This window comes from Sus scrofa, chromosome 1 (genome assembly GCF_054392235.1).
Source record: "Sus scrofa isolate SSC_HxYL_T2T_F1_AM1 chromosome 1, Sscrofa_HxYL_maternal_Yorkshire_Landrace_v2.0, whole genome shotgun sequence".
Classification (NCBI taxonomy): Eukaryota; Metazoa; Chordata; class Mammalia; order Artiodactyla; family Suidae; genus Sus; species Sus scrofa.
In genome coordinates, this window is record NC_139383.1 from 265,511,142 (window position 1) to 265,531,189 (window position 20,048).

The following is a 20,048-nucleotide window of genomic DNA, read 5'->3' on the forward strand; positions in this document are numbered from 1 at the left end:
ATGAATGGCCACGTGGGGTGTCAGGAAGGGCTGCTCGAGGAAGTGATGTTTAGGCAGAGGCGTGTAGGCCCCGCCGTAGTGATGGAGGCAGAAACTGGAGGGAAGGCTATGCGGGCGGAGGGAGTAGCACGAGGAAAGGCCATGAAGCTTGAAAGCGAGCAGACGCTGTGGACTGAGAGGCAAGAGGTAGGCAGGTCCCAGGCCAGAGCAAGCAGGAGGAGCCCTGGGGCTTTTTGTATCCTGTGTATCTTGGGGGTCCCGAGCTCCCTGCCAGAGGGAAGGAGGGGCCCTCCCACACAGAATGCCAGAATTGTGGCAGCCAGATCACAGGCCATGAAAAGACCTGATCTGGAGGGTCGCCTAGTAAAGCTGGGGGGGGGAGGCATCGTGCTCCATTCATTGCTCAGAAATTCTCGCTCCTTGTGCCAGGGTCTCCAGGGTGTGTGTTTGTCCCTAAGGGGACCTCCTGGCCTTGGGCAAAGGCCTCCTTGAGAAGCTGGCAGGCTTGAGCCCCTGTCCCATCCCGGCACTAAGTTTCTGGGTGGTTCTAAGCGTATGAACCATTTAGGGGCCTGGTTTCCTGATCCCCCCCAAAATGCCGGTCATAACCACTTACCTTGGAAGAGTGGTTTACCATGCAGGGCGCTTCCATGATTTGTGTGGATTCTCACAAAACCCCTGTGAGGTGGGTGGCGCAGGGATGAGGGGGTCTCGCTTTTATCAGCAGAGGTGAGATGAGGTGCGGGAACTCAGGCCGAGAGGAGAAATCAGGAGTCCAAGAGCCCGGAGGCGAGAGGTGACAGATCCAGGACTGGGAGGTGGGTCGACCTCACTCTCGAGCTCCGTGCTGGCTCCGTGACCGTGAACCTCAGGCTGTGATTCCCAGGCTGTGCTTCGGGAGCCAGGGGAGAGCTCAGAGCTGGGACGCTGGAAGCCTCCCTCAGAGTTTGAGGTGTGGGTCTATTCTCTGGCTAAAAACAAAAAATTGGAAATTGTGAGATGAGCCACCCTTCTGGTTGGCCTGGGGGCCTTCCAGGCTCTTGGCTCTGAAAGGGAGGGAGGGAGGGGGGGAGCAGACAGAATGCCCTTCTCTCCAGGGCGCCCCTTCAGTTCAGGATTGAGACTTGAGAACTGGGGCATGAGGAGAGCCTCAAGGGACTCCTGTGTGCCCCGCAAACCAAGCCCTAGGGGATCCTTCCCGGGGCTGGGGGTGGCAGGTGGGGGGTGTGCGTAAGGGGCCGTGCCCGGAAGACTCCCCATCCCCAGCTGCTGGCATCCAGACCCCACTGTGGTGGACAGGCAGTGACCCCCCCAAGAGGGAGAAGGGGCCAGCCCAAGGATGCCTCGGGCCGTGTGAGACCCAGGCCAAGGCTCTGCCTGCTGCGTCTCAGGACCTGGGCTTCCCCACCTGCCAGGAGTGGGCAGAGGCAGAGGGTTGGGGAGCGGCTGTTTCATTTTCGGCTTTGAAAGCCGTGTGTGCAATGTCCGATGCCCAGGATGGACGTTGGCCTGGGAGCGAGGGTATACGGAAGCCAGCAGGGCAAGGTCTTTCCCAGGCTCAGGCCAGGCTCTGTGGCAGGATGGTTCCCGATGCCTGTGGGTCCCGTGGGTCCCAGTCACAGTGATGGGATCACTTCTCTCGAGGCCTGGTCCGCTCACACCTTCAGCGAGAGTTGCAATTGAATGAGGCCGCTGCCCCCCACCCTTTGGGTTGAACGTGGGACCATGGCCACATCGAGGGGCTTGCTGCCGCTCATAATGACATCTCTGAGCAGCATGAAGGAGGCCACCCAAGCTGAAGACCCAAGGGTTAGCCTGCCCCACCCTCTCCCCGGTTCTCAGTGACTCTAGAATTCAGGTGAGGGAGGCAGGAGGTCTGAGAAAATGTGACACAAGCTGCCCCAAACACCACCAGGGAGCTGCTGCCCCTATTTTCCTTTAAAGCATCAGGCGTTGGGTTGAGCTCTGTCTCCTGAGAATATCGATTCCCAGGCAGCGCCCAGGAGCACCGCCAGCCCCCTCCCCTAAGACCTTGGGGACATGGGGCCCTCTGCCATTCCCCTCCCCCACCAATCAATCCCACACGTCTCTGCCTGGCTGTTGTCACTACTTCCGAGCCAGCCTGCCTTGGAAGGAAAAGGGGCTGATGGACCAAACATCTAGAAAATGCACTTGGCCCGGAGGTGACAAATTCAGGTGCCCCAAGCATGGGTCCCAGGCTGAGTACTTAGACACTTAGAGCCTGGGCTGCTCAGGGGTTATGGGCGACCCACCCAGTGGGCTGGTCAGTGGCCTCCAGGTGATGCTGCATGTGAACTGCCAATCAGGCTTTCCTCGAGGAGAAGCTGGAGAAGGTTCTAGGCTCCCAGACTTGTTTGGGCTCCTCGTGGGAGCCAGAGCCTTTGCTCTCAAGAAATTTTGCCCCTCGAGCGTGGGGGTCTGTGACCCGAGAGGCCCCGTACTCGGCCAGCTCCGAGGGCCCTCGGGGACTGAGAGCGTGACCCTCTCAGGTACCGCCCCCGGGTGGGAGCCACCGGACGATCCAGACACGGGCTCTGAGTGTTCGCATCCAGAGGTCTCCCCGTCTCCACGCTTCGTGGCAGCGAAGACCCAGACGAACCAGTCGGGGAAAAAGGCTCCGGCCTCCGTGGTCCGATGCGCCACACTCTTACACCGCACTCCTCCAGCCACCCAAACCCAGACGTTCCGCACTCCAAATTCGGGATCTCCAGCAAGCAAGGCGACCGCAGGTACCAGTGGCCTATGTTACTCTCACACCTCCTCCACTCCCGCCCTTCTCCCCACCTGCCACAGCTGTGCCCGGGGTCATTGTTCCCTCGCAAGAACGAGGGTGGAGCCCCCCTGGCTCTCTGGGACACATCTGGGTCCCGGCTTTGCCTCTGATGGGCTCTGTGACCATGGCAAGCCCCCTAACCTCTCTGAATCTAGGTTTTCTTACCCTCAATCGGAGGGTTGTACCAGAGGATTTTGCAAACCAATATTTTTTTTTTTTAAGCAGGAGACTGTTTTTTCCCCAAGTCATGGCCTAGGGGTGTAACTCTTTTAACTGAACTGCCAATGTTGGAATATTAGGAGCTTTTATATGAAACTTGATCTGTAGCTGACATTGAAAAGTCAGATCCAGCGGTCCTGGGCCCACCTTCCTACAGGACAGCAATTGCCTTGGGGCCGAGGCCCCGCTGCCCGCTTCAGTAGAGCGGGTGCTCTCCAGTTTTCCGCCGTCCCCGTCGCTCCCTCCTGCCCCCCAACACAAGGGCCATGTGGCACGTGCCATTTCTCATTGTGATCACACCGTTGTCTGTCTCACATCCAGCCCAGTCCATCCATTCCCATCACCTGCCTGGACTCTCTTGGCATGAGCGCGCATCCCCCATCCTTCAGAAAAGCCCGTCTCAAAACTCACTTCTGCGAAGTGCTGCTCGCCATGCAGAAGAGTGGTTGCCTGGGAGCCTCCCTCTACCTAGTGCTACCCGTGAAACCCCTCCATGAGCCATAGCCTCGTGGGAAACCAACAGAGGCCAGCTCCAGGGCCTTCTGAGTTTATGCAGAGAGGGGCTCAGGCTCCCGAAGGGTGAACAGCAGCCATTTCTTCTCGGTTATCCGGGAAAACTGTAAAGACATACTGTGTGCTGAGTGCCAGCTAATTGGGAATCCTGGTGCGTGCCTGGATAAAAAGAGTCTTGGTCCTCCTCCCTAGATGTGGGGGGTGGGGGTGGGGTAATGACATGGTCTTTCTGGGACTCCAGGCCTTTCAGACGCCCTCAGGAGGCCCCGAGCCACTCATTACATGTATAAGCGATCAAACTGAGAACTCAGTTCAATGAACGCAGAGGCTGGACCAATGACAGCCAGCTGGTCAGCTGTGTTTGCCTTTACCCTGGTTCGGGACGCAATCAGGAGCGAGGACGTGGTTTGTAGAAATGCTCGACGCTATGCTTACTGTGCTTGGATCTCCCAAAAGGAGAGTAAGTAGTTCATCAGCCTTGAAGGTAATGCTTTGCAGGTACTGTGTAGAGAAGAGCCAGTAGCCATTGTTCTGGGGCAAGAGCCATCATAAATTAGTTAGAAAGAGTCTGGGCATCACGGGCTCCTTGGTGGTGGCTCAGCTAAATAATGGGATCGGGGCTTTCAGGTGTTGCTTTTACTCTGGACCTTGTGGCTGCTTTTTGTATCTGCGGTTTCCGCAGAGAACTGCCTACAGGGGCTGTGTGGTCTATGGCGGCTCGTGGAACCCTGTGTTTCCAAGCAGGCATCCAGCCAGTGATGGGGCCTGCCTCTGGCTACCTTTATGTGACCCGGGAGGCTCGTGGTGGGTGTCACTCCTGGGTTACCAGCTGCACAGCGCAGAGGTCACCAGGTTGCCAGCCAGAGCCTGCATATTAGAGCTGGAAATCGTTCCTGCCCCCATCCTGCTAGAATAGGCAGCCCCTCCTGGGTGTGCGTGCGTCCTGTGGGGGGGGGTCCCCTATGTTGCCCTCACTGCTTTACAGCCAGAGGAGCCTATGGCAGGGAAAGCTGGTCAAAATCTGCGTTAGCAGATGAGCCATGGGAAACTAATTTTAAGAGTCTGTGGAGTTCCCCCTGTGACCCAAGGGTAACGAACCCAACTAGTATCCTAGTATCCATGTGGATCTGGGTTAAGGATCCAGGGAGCTGCGGTGGAGGTCACAGACATGGCTCAGATCTGGCGTGGCTGCGGCATAGGCCAGCAGCTGTAGCTCTGATTCAGTCCCGAGCCTGGGAACCTCCATATGCCACACCTGCGGCCCTAAAAAAGAAAAAAAAAAGGGGGGGGATTTGTAACCTCAGTTGTGCCAAATTCCACCCATATACTTACTGGTCAGGCGGCACCAGAATCCTCCACAGATGGGTAACCAAGCTCCTGCATGCATGAGGATTCAAATGGAGAAAGGAGTTGCTTCCCTGGCACAGACTTTGTCAGGGAGGAAGCGTCTGTCCCACGAATGAAATCTCCTTATTCTGCCGGCTTGAGAGGGTTAGGAATGTCGCCAGCCCCAGAAACTTGGCAGCCTCACTTTCCTCTGGGTTTTTGCCTGTAAGATGAGAATGACAGCAGGGACCTCGTAAGGCTCTTGGGGATTAAGAGAGACCACGGATATAAAGCATCTGGACCAGCGCCCGGCCCGTAGTAGGTGCTTCATAAATGAGTACCCCCCTTTCCCCTAGACAAAGAATTGAGGGGCTTTCTCTGCCAATTTACAGATGGTCTCTTGAAGAGGGCAGATGTGTCCCTCTCGGTCCAGGCATTTCACAGACGCAGAAAGGAGGGTCTCGCTGGTGATGTTGTCAGCGGCCTCTGCGAAGAGCAGGCTGCCTCGGGAGGCCTTGCTGGGGTTGGGGACAGGGGACCTGAGCAGGGTCTATAGGAGCCACCTCTGGCTGCCTTTCCCATCACCCCGATGACTCTCTGGAAACCCAGCCCCCACAATCAAAGCACTGCCCTCCTGGCATTGAGTGGGCTGGGGGATAGTGGCATATCCCACAGTGGGTTCCCAGGATCCCCATCTTTGAGGGATATGAAGGAATCTGATTTGTTTTTAAACAGGCTTCAGTGGCCAGTTAATTATACTGGGGGAGGTTGGGTTAAATCGAGCAAAATGGGTCTCTCTCCAGTCGACCTCGTCAGAGTCTTTGACACCCTCATGCAAGTTGTTTCTCCTTAAGAAAGGGCTGGGGCACTGCTCACCCCAATTGACTTGTTCCCGGGAGCCTTTATCTCCTGGCACAGCCGGCGTCCCCACTGTGCCAGGAGCAGCCTGGAAAAGCCCTTCCCTTCAACTCAGACGTTCTGTCCTCAGTACTTTCTGCAGGAGGGGGTGGGGACCACATCGGTGTTTCCCACCTGGGTGGAGCCTGTCTCTGCACTCGGCGTTTATGGCAGGTGCTGGGAGAAGGTGAGCCTCTCAGAAATCGCCACCAGCAGAGACACCCCAGAAATCGCTCAGAGAACCAGCCCCTTGTCTCGGTTGAACGCTGACCAGCCCTGACCTGGTCTTTGGCCTCCCAGAGGGTGGGGCTGCCCCAGTTTGCTTGTCATGACGTCTCTGCCACCCAAGGACACCCGTCGGCTTATGGAGCCAGAATCAGCTCTCTGGCTCTCCTGTTCTGCCAGAGCCACCATCAGAGAAGAGTCTGTCACCCTCCCTGTCCCTTTGCAGGGCCTGTGGCAGCAGAATCCGGCAGGCCGGGTAGTGAGTGGCGGGTCCAAACTGCTTGATGTCCCACGTGGCTCCCCAAGGGCCAAAAATGGGAAACCCTGCCCGTTTGCCATCTGCTCCGTCACCTGGATCTCGTGTGCGCTCCCAGATCACATACGCATCCACCACCCTGTGCCTGGACTAACACCCACTCTGGGCACTGTCAGGGGTAGGGGGTTGTCTCCTGGGGTCCTGCCAGGGTATCAGGCAGTTCAGGAGAGCCTGTGTGGTTTGCGGTTCTCCAGCATAAAGCCTGGCGCCCACCCAGCCCAGCGGCCCGGGCAGTGCCCACGGACCGGCCTCTGAGCCCTCTCTGGTGTGCCCCTCCCTTTGGACCTGGTGCTGACCAATCACCATGGTTTTTCCTTTCTCATCTGTCCCCACCCAGCAGAAAGCGCTTTCAGTCGGAGGGTAGAAGGCAAAGCACAAAACCACTTTGAAGAGACAAACAGCAGTTCCCAAAACTCCAGCGGTGAGTGTGCCCCACGAAGCTTTGACCTGTGCTGCTGCCTCCATCTGCTCCGGGCTCTTTGTGGGGTGTGATGGGTGTGGTGTTGGGAGGAGGCTGGAGGGAGTGAATTGGAAGGCGGCCAGGGCCCGGCAGATGTGGGAGGGTTCTTTTTCTTCCAGGGACATCCCTTGAGGCCTCAGGAGCATCTCGGCAGCTATGGCTTCTTTTGTCTTTTTCTCATGGAGAGAGGAACTCCCCCGTCCTCATGGCTTGTGATATATGGACTTGGATGGCGCCCTTTGAGCCATTGCCAAGTTTGTAGGATGAACGTCGCAAACATTTTTTTTTCAGGAGAGGCAGAGCAGGTGCAGTAGAGACAGCTCCCTAAGAGCCAGAGGCCCTGAGTTCTGGCCCCACTTCGAACCTGGGAACCTGCAAAGGTTCCCTTCTTATCCTACCAGCCCAGATCTGTTTGCCTAAGGTTCTCGGTGATGTTTTGGCGCCCCCTGGTGGCTGCCTCCTACAGAACCCCGATGGAGCCCTAGAGCGCTTTAGAACACAGCAGCTGAAGGCCACTGTCCCCAGCCGGACCTGGGGCCAGCCTGGCAGGGCCATGGGGGATCACAAGAAGCCTCCGTCCAAGAAAGACACAGCAGACTCTCTGCATGGTGTCAGCCAGGGAAAGGTATGAACAGAATTCTGATACTTCCATTACACTAAGGTAAGGCATCACTCATTTTTTTGGCTCAGTGGAAGTTTAATTCATCAGAGTCAGTGTCAGCCTGTGCTCAGCACCATGCTGGGCACTGCCTGGCTATAGACAGATGATGGACGTGGCTTGACCACTAGTCAGGGGCTTTAGGAAACACCCAGGGGCACAGTCTTGAACATGGAAGCTTCCACACAGTGATCGAAGCTCCAGATGAGGCTCCACCCCAGCTCCACCATCTAAAGGCTGGTGACTCGGGCTTGCCTCTCCAATTTCTTGTCCGCTGTAGAGTGGGAATAGCACACGTGTCCTGCATAGATTACACACTCACGTTGTAGGCCCTTTTGGTGGTGGTTGCTTTTATAAGTAATCCAGGTGCTTGGATGAGTAAGTGCCCCAAAAAGGGAGTGAACTGCATCATGGGCGCCCCAAGAATGTTGACGGACTCCTATAAACCATAGAGGGCTTTTCCAAACTCTTCATCCTTTTCCAAACTGCCTCATCCTTTTGAAAACTGTAACCCACTCAGCCCCTCCACAAGGCCACACAGGAATACGCAGCAGCACCCGGACTAGAACTCTCCTGGGAGTCCTTGCTCTCAGCCAGCCGGCTGGCACCCCCTTGCCTCTCCTTCCACCAGAACCAGTGTTCAGAATTGGGGATGATGGTGTGACGTGCTGCTCCCACCGGCAGCGGCCATTTATTGAGCGCTTACTGTGTGCCTGGCACGTGTTCAGAGCTGTATGTGTCTCACCTGTTTTCATCCTTACCACAGCCCAGTGGGGGTCGGTGTTACTGTTAACCCACCTCTTGGATAAGGAAACTGAGGCTCAGGAGAGGTAGATTGTTGCTGCAGGTCCCCAGCTTGTTAATGGTAGAGCCAGGGTTCCTGGTGTCGTCTCTCTGGTCCCATTCTGCTACCTCCTGCCAAGGCCAGGAAGTGTGGGATAGCTGCCAGCAGACAGAAGCCCTCCCTTGGCTGCTCAGATGTTTGATGCCAAACATGCCCACCCCAGTGCCAGGACCTCAAGCAGCTCCCAGCTCCCTGTCCTAAAGAGGGCAGCCATGCAAAGAGATTTTCTCATTGGTGCTCTGGGCTCACTTTGTGAGCCGTGAGGGTATCCTGCAGGGATGGCCGTGGCTGGTCTCGCCCTGCCTGTGCCCCAGCACCCCCCCCCCGCCACCCTAGAATGGGAGCCTGCCTCCCAGATGCCCCCTCCGTTGAGAGTCCACCTGGCTTGCCACCTTTTAAGAACAGAAAATAAAGACAGTCATCTCCGAGCATCAGAACCGGAAGAGACTGAGCTAAACTGTTTCTCTTTTGCAGAAACTGCAAGTCCCCTGATTTCCAATCCTTTCCCTGTCCTACAGAGTAAGTGGTGGTCCCCTCGGGGGGCTGGAGAGGGCAAGGCAGGGCAGGGAATGAACTCGGCTGGCCACATACTAGAGACCTCCCAGAGCATCTGAGCGGGGTCGACCCCATCTGTCTCAGGGCAGAGCATCTGTCCCAGGCAGACCCAGCAGCTGGTGGAAGCAGGAGGAGGCCCAGCCCAGGCGGGTAGAGGCATTTGGACAGGGGACGGGCAGAGTCGTGACCATGGGCAGCCTGCCTCGGCCACCCTGCTTCCTGCTCATGGCAGGGAGCAGCCTCAGGACCCCTCTTCCAAACCCCATCTCCGCCATCCTCCTGCTCTCTTTCCCTTACTCGTCTTGGCTCCCTTCTCTCTTTCTTCATCCTTCCTTGTCCTTAGGCCGGGCACCGACTTGAGTGCTGGGCGCGCTGAGAACAGATCCCCAGTCCTTGGCACCCGTGCTCGGTTCCTGCGTCACTGTCACTCACTCTTCCCGCCCTCCTGGCCTCTCCTCGCCCCTTTCCTTGTCTCATGCCGGCTTCTCCCAGCTCTCCTTCGGTGCTTCTCCACTTCCTGCCCTTTCTCTTGCCCCCTCTCCCCTTCTCTTTCCTGCCCTCCATGTCCATTCTGTTGTTTCGGCTCATTCCTACTTTTGTTCACGTGTTCACGCAGCAAGCAGTGCTGTCTGTGTGCTTCCACCGGCAGAGAGATGGGCCGTGGAACACATCACACATGACCGCTGTCCTGAGAGAGCTCTTGGTCCATTAGTGTCGTTTCCACCCCCCCCCCAACCCTCCCCCGGTGCCCAGAACAGTGCCCGGCACACAGTGAGCACGCGCTAAATGCCGCTTGGTTGCCCTTGATGGTCTTGATCTGCCGTCTTCCTCTCTCCCTCGCCGCTTCCTCCACCGCCTCTCCCTCACTAGCTGGTGAGAGGGGAGCAGACAGGCCCAGTGCACCGCCCCGGTGTGTGTTTGGTTCCCAGTTCCAAAGCTGCCTGCAGCCCAGCTGAAAGGCACCCGGGTGCGAGCTGCTCCTAAAACGACTGCCCCGTTTCTCTGCTGCAGAGCCCTACACGTGCGGCGCCTGCGGGATCCAGTTCCAGTTCTACAACAACCTGCTGGAGCACATGCAGTCCCATGCGGGTAAGAGCCTCGTGGTGGGTGGGGGCGAGGGGCCGTGCAAGAGGCAGGGACGGCCAGGGCCAGCCTCAGGCCACTCTCTCAGGAGACATGGGAACCCTGATCCATGGTCAGTCCAGTGTAACCCAGGCGGTCTGTGCCTGTGGGTGCAGCTGGCTTGTGGGACCACAGCCAGAGATTGGGCGGGGGGGCGGGGGGGCGGGGGGAGCTAACAGCTTCCAAAAGTTGTGACTTCTGCCCGCAGCCTAGAGGCCAGTTGGGAGCTGAGTGGGACAGAGACAAAGCAGTGGAGGTTGAGTGGTTTGAGATCCAGGGGCCGGCCGTCTCCACTGTCTGCCTGGGGTGAGCCGCACCACTTTCACTGTAACCCCCGGTTCTAGTCCCACGAAGCAGCATCCTCCAACGTGGGATGGAAGATGCATCAGCGCCACCAGGCAGGCTCATGACAGCACAGATTTCTAGGCCTCACCCTGAATTCCAGATTCCTGGGTCTGGGGTGGGGCCTAGGAGTTACATTTCTAACAGCTCCTCAGGCCACACTCCCGCTGCTCATCCAGGGGCTACGCTTTGAGAACCCCTGCCCCAGAGCTACAGCCAGGAGTCTGCAGTCCAGACAACTTGTTTATCAGCTGTTGCCCTCTGTTCCGCTTCTAATATCAGCTCCCTCCCTAGACCACCCTGCCTCCAATTTTAAGTTTTTGTCATAGTAGCACCGACCTCTGATCTAACCTATGTGTCCGGCAGGGTGACGCTGCTTTAAAAGGTCAGTCCCCAGTTTTCAGCGGTTTAACCCCCTCACTTCTTTCTCAGTCACAGCACAGCCTGATGCAGGCAGCCTTCCACGTGGTGATTCAGGGATCCAGAGCCCTTCCTTCACGCGTGGCCACCCTCTCCTGGGTCACAGAGGCCCCGCTCTCTGCCTGGCGGGCAAGGAGAGAGGCACACTTCTTTACCGCTTTCGACCACAAGTGACACACATGGGCTCAAGTTCAGGGCACGTCCAGAGCACTGCCCAGGGACGGCCTGACACTCTGCCGAGGGAAACGGGGATGTGGGGGCGCAGCTCGCTGGCACTGCCACCCCTCCTTCAGGATAATCCTCCGGAGGCCTTGGAGATGCTGTGAGAACAGCGCCTGCCACAGAGGGTGGTTCAGTAAGGACCAAATAGGGGTGGCTGCGGGAAGAAACGTCCAAGAGGAGGCTGAGTGTGTGTTAGCTGCTGTTAGCTCTGCTGTTACTCAGGTTGTTATTGTTCGCTGTTTGCTTGTATCTCTCTTGGGTTTGTGACTCTTTCACAGCGTCTTCCAGGGCTAGACGCGCTGTAGGCAGGGGCTGTTCTGTCCGTGGGACCCGTGCTCATTCATTTTTTGTTTGTTCCTTTATGCAGCCTGAAGCTATTGCATATCCGCTGGACTCTAGGCACCCGCTCGTGTGATTTGGGGTTGGGGGGGGCAGGTGATGTCTGTCGAACGCACTCATTAAAATCTGTGCAGGGCTGGGCTGGCTGCTGTGACCCTCGAGTTCCAGTCCTGCTCTAACCCGGGTGTCTCCATACCGTGTGGCCTCAGGCAGGAAGCTTTGTCCCCTTGGCTGAACGTCTCTTTCTCTAAAACAAGAGCACGCAGACCCACGATCCCCCACTGTCCCCTCCTGCATAGTTTAGTCTTCATCTGTCTCCTGCTTCCAGCTTGCCTTTGCCAGCAGCCAGCCTGCACCAGGAAGGGGCTTGAACGCAGCTCAGAGTGTTTAGACTTGACCGTGTGGGGAAGCAGTGGCCCAAGTTGAAAGGCCGCCAGGGACCACTGCCCCAGGACACCCCTTTGGGCCCAGCCCCACTCGAGCCTCCTGTGAAACCCTCTGCCAGCTTCTGGAAGCTGAGCCCTAATGAGGGAAGAATCTGGGTGCCCGTGCTTCTGTCCCTCAGGCAGTTGGGCGGAGGCCAATTAACATGCAAATCAAGGATGCACCCGTGGGGGCCCCACCTCCCCAAACATCCCGACTTGTTTTCCGAGAAGAGCTTTGGGCTGCTTTGTTCTGGTCCAGCGCGGGCAGAGAATGCCTCGTCGGCAATCCAGTGCAGAATCAGGCTGAATCCCAGCCAGGCTGAGTTGGGATTAAAGGATTGACTCCGTAGAGAGAAATTAAGCGTCATGATCTGCGCAGTTCACAGGGCTGCTGATAAGGGGGATCAGCCTCGAATAACACCAATCTCATTAAGAGGCTGCTGAATGGCACAGGGTAATTCCCGCTAATAAACTTCCTTTCTGCCATGTAGGAAAACCCGCCCGGCCCCTGGCGACCGTTTAGGAGCAGGTTTTGGCAGCAAGGCTGCTGAAGAGAGGAGCTCCCATTTAGTGAGCGAGCGAGTCCTGCGTGCTGGGCCTGGGTATTGCCCTGGGGCTCCTGAACAAGCTGGCTGATGTCCTCTTCCCCATTATACAGATGAAGAAACTGAGGCTCAGAGAACAGAATCGCTTTGCCCCAAATTGTGTGGCACTAAAAAAGGACCTGACATCCTCTGAGTTCTAACACATGGGTTCTTACAGACCCTCAGAACATCTCTGTGTGTTAAGTGTGCCCATCTTAGCTCCACTTTCTATAAAGATGAGGAGCCCGAGGTTAGAATGGCTAAGGAACTTGCCCGAGGTTCTGCAGCCGCAGTATCCGACCAGGTTGCAGAGCTCCCGTGAACCGCAGAGCCTGTGCTCTCAACAGCCACCGTCTTCAGCAGGGTAGGTGGGGTGGAGGATGAGGGAGCAGGAGCCCCCCTCCGAGGTCCTCCCTTCCGGCCTATTTTCAAGTGCAGTCGGGGCACCGAAGCTAAGTGAGGCCCAGGGATGCTCCCAGGTGTCAAGCCAGTTGGCAGCTCAAGAGTGGTGGGGTTAAGGAATGGCCATGCTTGATTTCCTGTCCCTTTGAGAGGCCCCTTCACCTCTCTGGCCATCAGTCTTCTTGGCTGTAGAATGGGCTCATCTCCGCTGCCCACCAGCCAGGGGAGGGTTCCAGAGATGCAGTGCGTGAAGTATTAAGGGCTGAGGCACATTCTGAACTAAGACCGAGGGAGTCCCCATTGTGGTTCAGTGGTAACAAACCCAACTAGTATCCATGAGGATGTGGCTTTGATCCCTGGCCTCACTCAGTGGGTTAACAATCCAGTGTTGCCGTGAGTGGTGGTGTAGATCGCAAATGTGGCTCAGATCGGATCCCGAGTTGCTGTGGCTGTGGTGTAGGCCAGCAGCTGTAGCTCCATTTTGACCCCTAGTTTGGGAACTTCCATATACTGTGTGCGGCCCTAAAAAGCAAACATAAATAAATAGGAGTTCCCATCGTGGCACAACGGAAACGAATCTGACTAGGAACCATGAGGTTGCAGGTTCGATCCCTGGCCTCGCTCAGTAGGTTCAGGATCCAGTGTTGCCGTGAGCTGTGGTGTAAGTCGCAGACGTAGCTCAGATCCTGTATCGTTGTGGCTGTGGCGTAAGCCGGCAGCTGTACCTCTGATTCAGCCCCTAGCCTGGGAACCTCCACGTGCCACTAGTGCGGCCCTAAAAAATAAATTAAAAAACAAATTAAGACCAAAATAACGCAGGTTTCTCCTTTTCCATCCCTTGCTAGAATCAACCGCCTTCTTTCTGCACCTGGTCCCTCCCTGGGAGACGGCCTTTTATTCCAGCTTTGCATCCAGCCTGTTTCACATGTCTGTGTATCTGTTCGTGTGCGTGAGCACGTGCATCTGTGGTCCACAGGGAGAGCCACAGGAGGAAGCCTTATTTCCTGAGCACCTCAGCCATTCCTCAGCGCTATATGCGAGATAAGAAGGAAAAAACCTTTTTTAATCGGCCATACTAGACATTATCTAATTCAGGGTTGAGTCATCTTGATTCTAGGTCCTGCAGAAAGGCAGAGAATGAGGGAGCCACCCTGTAGCTTTGCTCTCCAGCCCCAGCATGTGGAAGGAGGGGAAACTGAGGCCCAGAGAGTGGAAGTGACTAACTCGAGGTCACACTGCATGGCCACTCAGAGCCTGGTTCAAATCCAGCACTTCCATCTCTCCATACTCTATTGGAAAAAGTTAACAATGGCTGGTTTCCGTTTTAGAATGTGTGTTTGTTTAAATGTGAGATCTGTTCATTAAAGGACATTGGGACAATGCAGAGAAGTCAGAAAAGAAAGAACTGGCTATAATCTCATCACTTAAAGCTAACCACTGTTGCCTCTTTTAGTGGTTTCTTTTTACTCTATTTTAAAATCAGATTTATTGAGCTATAATTTACATAAGTAAAATTCACTAATTTTAAGAGTACAGTTTGATGGGTATCAACAAACATATAGTCGTTTAACCACCATCACAAGCACAATGCACAAGGTTACCTTCAACCCCCAGAGTTCCCTTTCGTACCAAGCTTCCCAGACCCCCACCCTGGCAACCGCTTGTCTGCTTTCTCTTGTGGTTTTTGCCTTTACTGGAATTTTGTGCAAATGGTAGTCTTTTGTGTCTGACTTCTTTATATTTTTCTTTATTTTTTGGTCAAGCCCATGGCGTCTGTAGGTTTCCAGACCAGGGATCAAATCATGCCACAGTAGCAACCCAGGCTGCTGCAGGAACAGCATTGGATCCTTAACCCACTGTGCCGCAGGGAACTCCTATGTCTGACTTCTTTCTCTTAGCATACTTTTGAGACTCATCCATATCGTTCTTGATATTCATAATTCTTTTTTTTTTTTTTTTTTTTTTTTTTTTTTTTTTGCTTTTTAGGGCCACATCCACAGCAGATGGAGGTTTCCAGGCTAGGGGTTGAATCGGAGGTACAGCTGCCGGGCTACAGCAATGCCAGATCCAAGCCGCATCTCCGACCCTCAGCACAGCTCATGGCAACGCCAGATCCTTAACCCACTGAACGAGGCCAGGGATCAAACTTCATGGTTCCTAGTAGGATTTGTTTCTGCTGCGCCACAGCAGGAACTCCTGTAATTCTTTTCATTGCTGAGCTGTATTCTCTTGTTTGGATATTCACAATCTGTTTATCCATGCACTGACCAGTGGACCTTTAGGCTGTCTCCAGTTTGGGGCTGTTAGGAATAAAGCTGCTGTGAGGGGAGTTCCTACTGTAGCACAACAGGATTGGCAGCATCTCTGCAGTGCCAGGATGCAGGTTCAATCCCCAGCCCAGCATAGTAGGTTAAAGGTCACAACTGCAACTCAGATCTGATCCCTGGTCAGGAACTCTGTATCAGGGCAGCCACAAAAAAAAAAAAAAAAAGCTGCTATGAGGGTGCAGTTACAAGTCCCTGTGTGGCATATGGTTTTATTGGTGTTTGGGGGGTTTTTTGCTTGTTTTCTTTTTTCTTTTTGGCTGCCCTGTGGCATATGGAATTCCCAGGCCAGGGATCAGATCCGAGCCATAGCTGAGACCTAAGCCTCAGCTGCAGCAACACCGAATCCTTAACCCACTGTGCCAGGCTGGAGGTTGAACCTGAGTGCCAGTGCTCCCAAGATGCTGCCAATCCCGTTGCACCACAGTGGGAATTCTGACATATGTTTTTAACTATTAAGGAGGTACCTAGGCATGAAAATTCCGGTCACATGGGCACTCTCTGTTTAATCTTTTGAGGACCTGCCTCTGTTTCCTAAAGTGGCTGCACCATTTCACATTCCCACCAACAGTGTCTGAGGAGTCTGATTCCTCCACATCCTTGATAACACTTGTTAGTCTCTGACTTTTGGATTATAGCCATTCTAGCGCATTAAGTTCTACCTCATTGTGATTTTGATCTGAGTATTCCTGGTGACTAGTGATGCTGAACATTTTTTCATGTGCTTATTGGCCATTTAAATGTCTTCCTTGGATGGAGTTCCCATTGTGGCTCAGTGGGTTAAGAACCCAGCATAGTGGCCATGAGGATGCTTGGTTCAATCCCTGGCCTCACTCATCCCTGGGTTAAGGATGTAGCCTTGCCACAAGCTGCAACATAGGTTGCAGATGTGGCTCAAATCTGCTGTGGTTGTGGCTGTGGCTGTGGTGTAGGCCTCAGCTGCAGCTCTAATTTGACCCCTAGCCCAGGAACTTCCATATGCTTCAGGTGCAGCTGTAAAAAGAAAAAAAAATTAATAAAGAAGTAAATATCGGAGTTCCCGTCGTGGCGCAGTGGTTGACAAATCCGACTAGGAACCCTGAGGTTGCAGGTTCGGTCCCTGCCCTTGCTCAGTGGGTTAACGATCCGGCGTGGCCGTGAGCTGTGGTGTAGGTCGCAGATGCTGCTCGGATCCTGAGTTGCTGTGGCTCTGGTATAGGCTGGTGGCTACAGCTCCAATTAGACCCCTAGCCTGGGAACCTCCACATGCCGCAGGAGCGGCCCAAGAAATGGCAAAAAGACAAAAAAAAAAAAAAAAAAAAAAAAGTTGTTTAAAAAAAAAAAAAAAGGGAAGTAAATATCTTCCTTGGAGAAATGTCTTATCAGATCCTTTGCCCATTTATTTATTATTTTTATTATTGAGTTGTAAGAGAGCTTTATATTTTTAGATACATACATATATATATATATATATATATATGATTTATGAATATCTTCTCCCATTCTGTGAGTTATCTTTTTACTTTTTTTTTTTTTTATGCTTTTTAGGCAGTATATGGAGGTTCCCAGGCTAGGAATCAAATCAGAGTTACAGCTGCTGGTCTATATCACAGCCACAGCAAACTGGAATCCGAGCCACATCTGCCACCTACACCACAGCTCATGGCAACGCCAGATCCTTAGCCCACTGAGTGAGGCCAGGGATCAAACCTGCATCCTCAATGATGCTAGTCAGATTTTTAACCCCTGAGCCACAGTGGAAACTGCACTATTCACTTTCTTGATGCTGTCTTGAAGCACAAAAATTTTTTATGAAGACTATTTTTTCTTTCATAATTTGTACTTTTGATGTCATGTGTAAGAAATCATTGCCTAACCCAAAGTCACTTAACTCCTGTTTTCTTAATGAGAGTCTTACAGTTTTAGCACTTACATAGTTTTATAGTTTTAGCTCTTTTCTTAATGAAAGTTATAAGCTTTAGCCTATAGTCCATTTTCTGTTAATTTTTATATGTAGTATGAGGTAGGCATCCAACTTCATTCTTTCTTTTTTAGGGCCGCACCTGCAGCATATGGAAGTTCCCAGGCTAAAGGTCAAATCAGAGCTGCAGCTGCCAGCCCCACCCACAGTGACACCAGACCCGAGCCACGTCTGTGACTTATGCCATAGCTCACAACAATGCCAGGTCCTTAACCCGCTGAGCGGGGCCAGGGATCGAACCCGCATCCTCATGGATACTAGTCAGGTTCATTACCATGGAGTCACCACAGGAACTCTGTTTTTGGATTCGGAATTCTGTTTCATTGATCTCTATGTCTATTTTTTGTCCCAGGACCACACTGTCTGAATTACTGTGGCTTTACAAAAGCTTTGACATCAGGAAGCCTAAGCCCTCCAGCTTTCTTCACCTTCGGGAGTGTTTTATTTATTCTGCCTCACCTTGCCTTAGGATCCGCTTGTCAGTATCTGCAAGAAAAGTCAGCAGGACTTTTGATAGGGATTGTGTTGAATCTGCATCACTTTGGGAGTATTGCTATTTGAACGCGCTTGTCGTCCAGTCTATGAACATGGAATATGCCTTTCCGTTATTTACGTCGTCTTCTTTCAGCAGTGTTTTTAGTTTTAAGTGTACCAGTCTTATACTTCTCTTGTAAATTAATTCCTAAGTGTTTTATTCATTTAGGAGCTATTGTAAATCAAATTATTTCTTAATTTAATTTCTGGAGAAGTTCCCGGTGGTCTAGTGGTTAAGGATTCGACATTTTTCACTGCTGTGGCTTGGGTTCAATTTCTGGCCTGGAAACTTTTGCATGCCCTTGGGTATGGCCCCCCAAAATTGGAGTGTTCATTGCTAATGTAGAGAAATATACTTGATTTTTTAATATGTTGATCTTATATCCTGAAATCTTGCTGAACTTATTTTTAAGTTCTAATAGTTGTGTGTGTGTGTGTGTGGATTCCATAGGATTTTCTGTACACACAATCACGGCCTCTGTAATCTGTAAGTAGAGATAATTTTACTTCTTCCATTCGTCTAGGTACCCTTTCTTTTTTTTTTCCTTCTTTCTCTCCCTCCCTTCCTTCCTTCCTTCCTTTCTTTCTTTCTTTCTTTCTTTCTTTCTTTCTTTCTTTCTCTCTCTCTTTCTATTTCTTTCTTTCTCTCTCTCTTTCTTTCTGTCTTTCTTCTGTCTTTCTGTCTTTCTGTCTTTCTTTCTTCTCTCTTTCTGTCTTTCTTTCTTCTCTCTTTCTGTCTTTCTGTCTGTCTCTCTCTCTCCTTATTTGCCCTGGCTAGAAGCTCTAATACCTGTTGAATAGAAGAGAGAGCGGACATTCTTATCTTGTTTCTAGTCTTAAGAGGAAAGTCGTCAGTGTTTAACCATTAAGTGTGATGTTAGCAATGGGTTTTTCATTGATGCCCTTGGTATCAAGTTGAAAAAGTTCCCTTCAGTTCCTGGTTTGTTGAGTGTTTTTAATCATGAAAGGGTGTTGGGTTGTATCCAATCATTTTTGTGCATCTGTTGAGATTATCATGTGCTTTTTTTCCTTTATTCTATTAATAGGATATTGATTTTTGTATGTTGAGTCAACCTTATATTCCCAGAATAAGTACCACTTGGTCATGATGTATATAACCTGTTTTATTTATATGTTGCTGGATTTGGTCTGCTGTATTTTATTGAGGATGTTTGTGTCCATATTCCTAGGGGATGGTGGATTCTGGATTCTTTTCTTGTGATTTCTTAGTCTAGTTTCGGTATCGGAAGAATACCAGGAGTTCCCGTCGTGGCGCAGTGGTTAACAAATCCAACTAGGAACCATGAGGTTGCGGGTTCCGTCCCTGCCCTTGCTCAGTGGGTTAAGGATCCGGCGTTGCCGTGAGCTGTGGTGTAGGTTGCAGACGCGGCTTGGATCCCGCGTTGCTGTGGCTCTGGCGTAGGCTGGTGGCTACGGCTCCGATTAGACCCCTAGCCTGGGAATCTCCATATGCCGCAGGAGCGGCCCAAGAAATAGCAAAAAAAGACAAAAAAAAAAAAAAAAGAAGAAGAAGAATACCAGCCTCATACAATGATGTGAGAAGTGTTCCCCCCTCTTCTATTTTGGAAGAATTTGTGAAGAGTTGTTTTAACACATGATAGAATTCATCCGTGAAACCATTAGAGCCTAGGCTTTTTTTTTTTTTTTTTTCTTTTGTAAGGCCAATGTTTTGATGACTAATTTCATCTTTTTCTGTAGGTCTATAGACATTTTTTTTACTTCTCTGATCAGTTTTGGTAGTTTGTGTTTTTCTAGGAACTTGTTTCCGGAAATCAGGAAGTCGAAGCCCTCCAGCTTTGTTCATCTGAGTGTCCCATTACTTTAGGATCCATGTGTCACTCTCTGTAAAAAAAGAGAGCAGAGCTTTTAGTAGGGATTGCATTGAATCTAGATCAATTTAGGAAATATTGCTGCTTTAACACGTTGTCTTCCAGTCCATGAACATGGAATGCCTTTTCGTTAGGTAAGTCTTCTTTCAGCAGTGTTTTTAATTTTAAATGTAAAAGTCTTATACTTCTTTTGTAAATTTATTCTTTTAGGAGCTATTACAAATGGAATTATTTCCTTAATTTAATTCTTGGAAAACTTCCCTGGTGGCCTAGCAGTTAAGGATTCAGCGTTGTCACTGCTGTGGTGTGGATTCCGAGTCATCTAATTTGTTGGAATACTACTGTTCTTAGTATTTCCTTATAATCCTATTTATTTCTATCAGATCAGTGTACTTTAGTTTTTGTTTCGGTGTCCTTTATCAGGTTGAGGAATTTTCCTTCTCTTCCTGGTTTGCTGAGATTTTGTATCATAAGCGGATATTGAATTTTGTCACATTTTAATGTGCATTTATATCTATGGAGATAATTTTTCCTCCTTAGTATAGGAAATTACACTGATTGGTTTTTCTATGATTATCACATTTCTGGGATAAACTTCATTTAGTTGTGATGTATTACTATTTTTATATATTACCATATTTCATTTGCTAATGTTTTGTTAGGGACGTCTGTATATATATTTATGAGGGATATTGGTTTGTAGTTTCTTTTTTTGTA

General features: G+C 51.8%; 1 protein-coding gene across 50 annotated transcripts in view; it reads left to right on the forward strand.

Moving 5' to 3' along the window:
- ZNF618 (zinc finger protein 618) overlaps window positions 1-20,048 on the forward strand; it is a 195,387-nt gene that overhangs the window by 166,503 nt on the left and 8,836 nt on the right. For 11 of the 50 annotated variants that reach the window (XM_084993180.1, XM_084993246.1, XM_084993308.1 and 8 more), the window contains 4 exons: window positions 2,511-2,750; window positions 6,628-6,711; window positions 8,727-8,771; window positions 9,819-9,896. In XM_084993180.1, the coding sequence (XP_084849306.1) occupies window positions 2,511-2,750; window positions 6,628-6,711; window positions 8,727-8,771; window positions 9,819-9,896 (447 nt within the window). The remainder of the gene's footprint in view (window positions 1-2,510; window positions 2,751-6,627; window positions 6,712-8,726; window positions 8,772-9,818; window positions 9,897-20,048) is intronic. The other 39 variants (XM_084993223.1, XM_084993175.1, XM_084993235.1 and 36 more) reach the window with 7 other exon arrangements.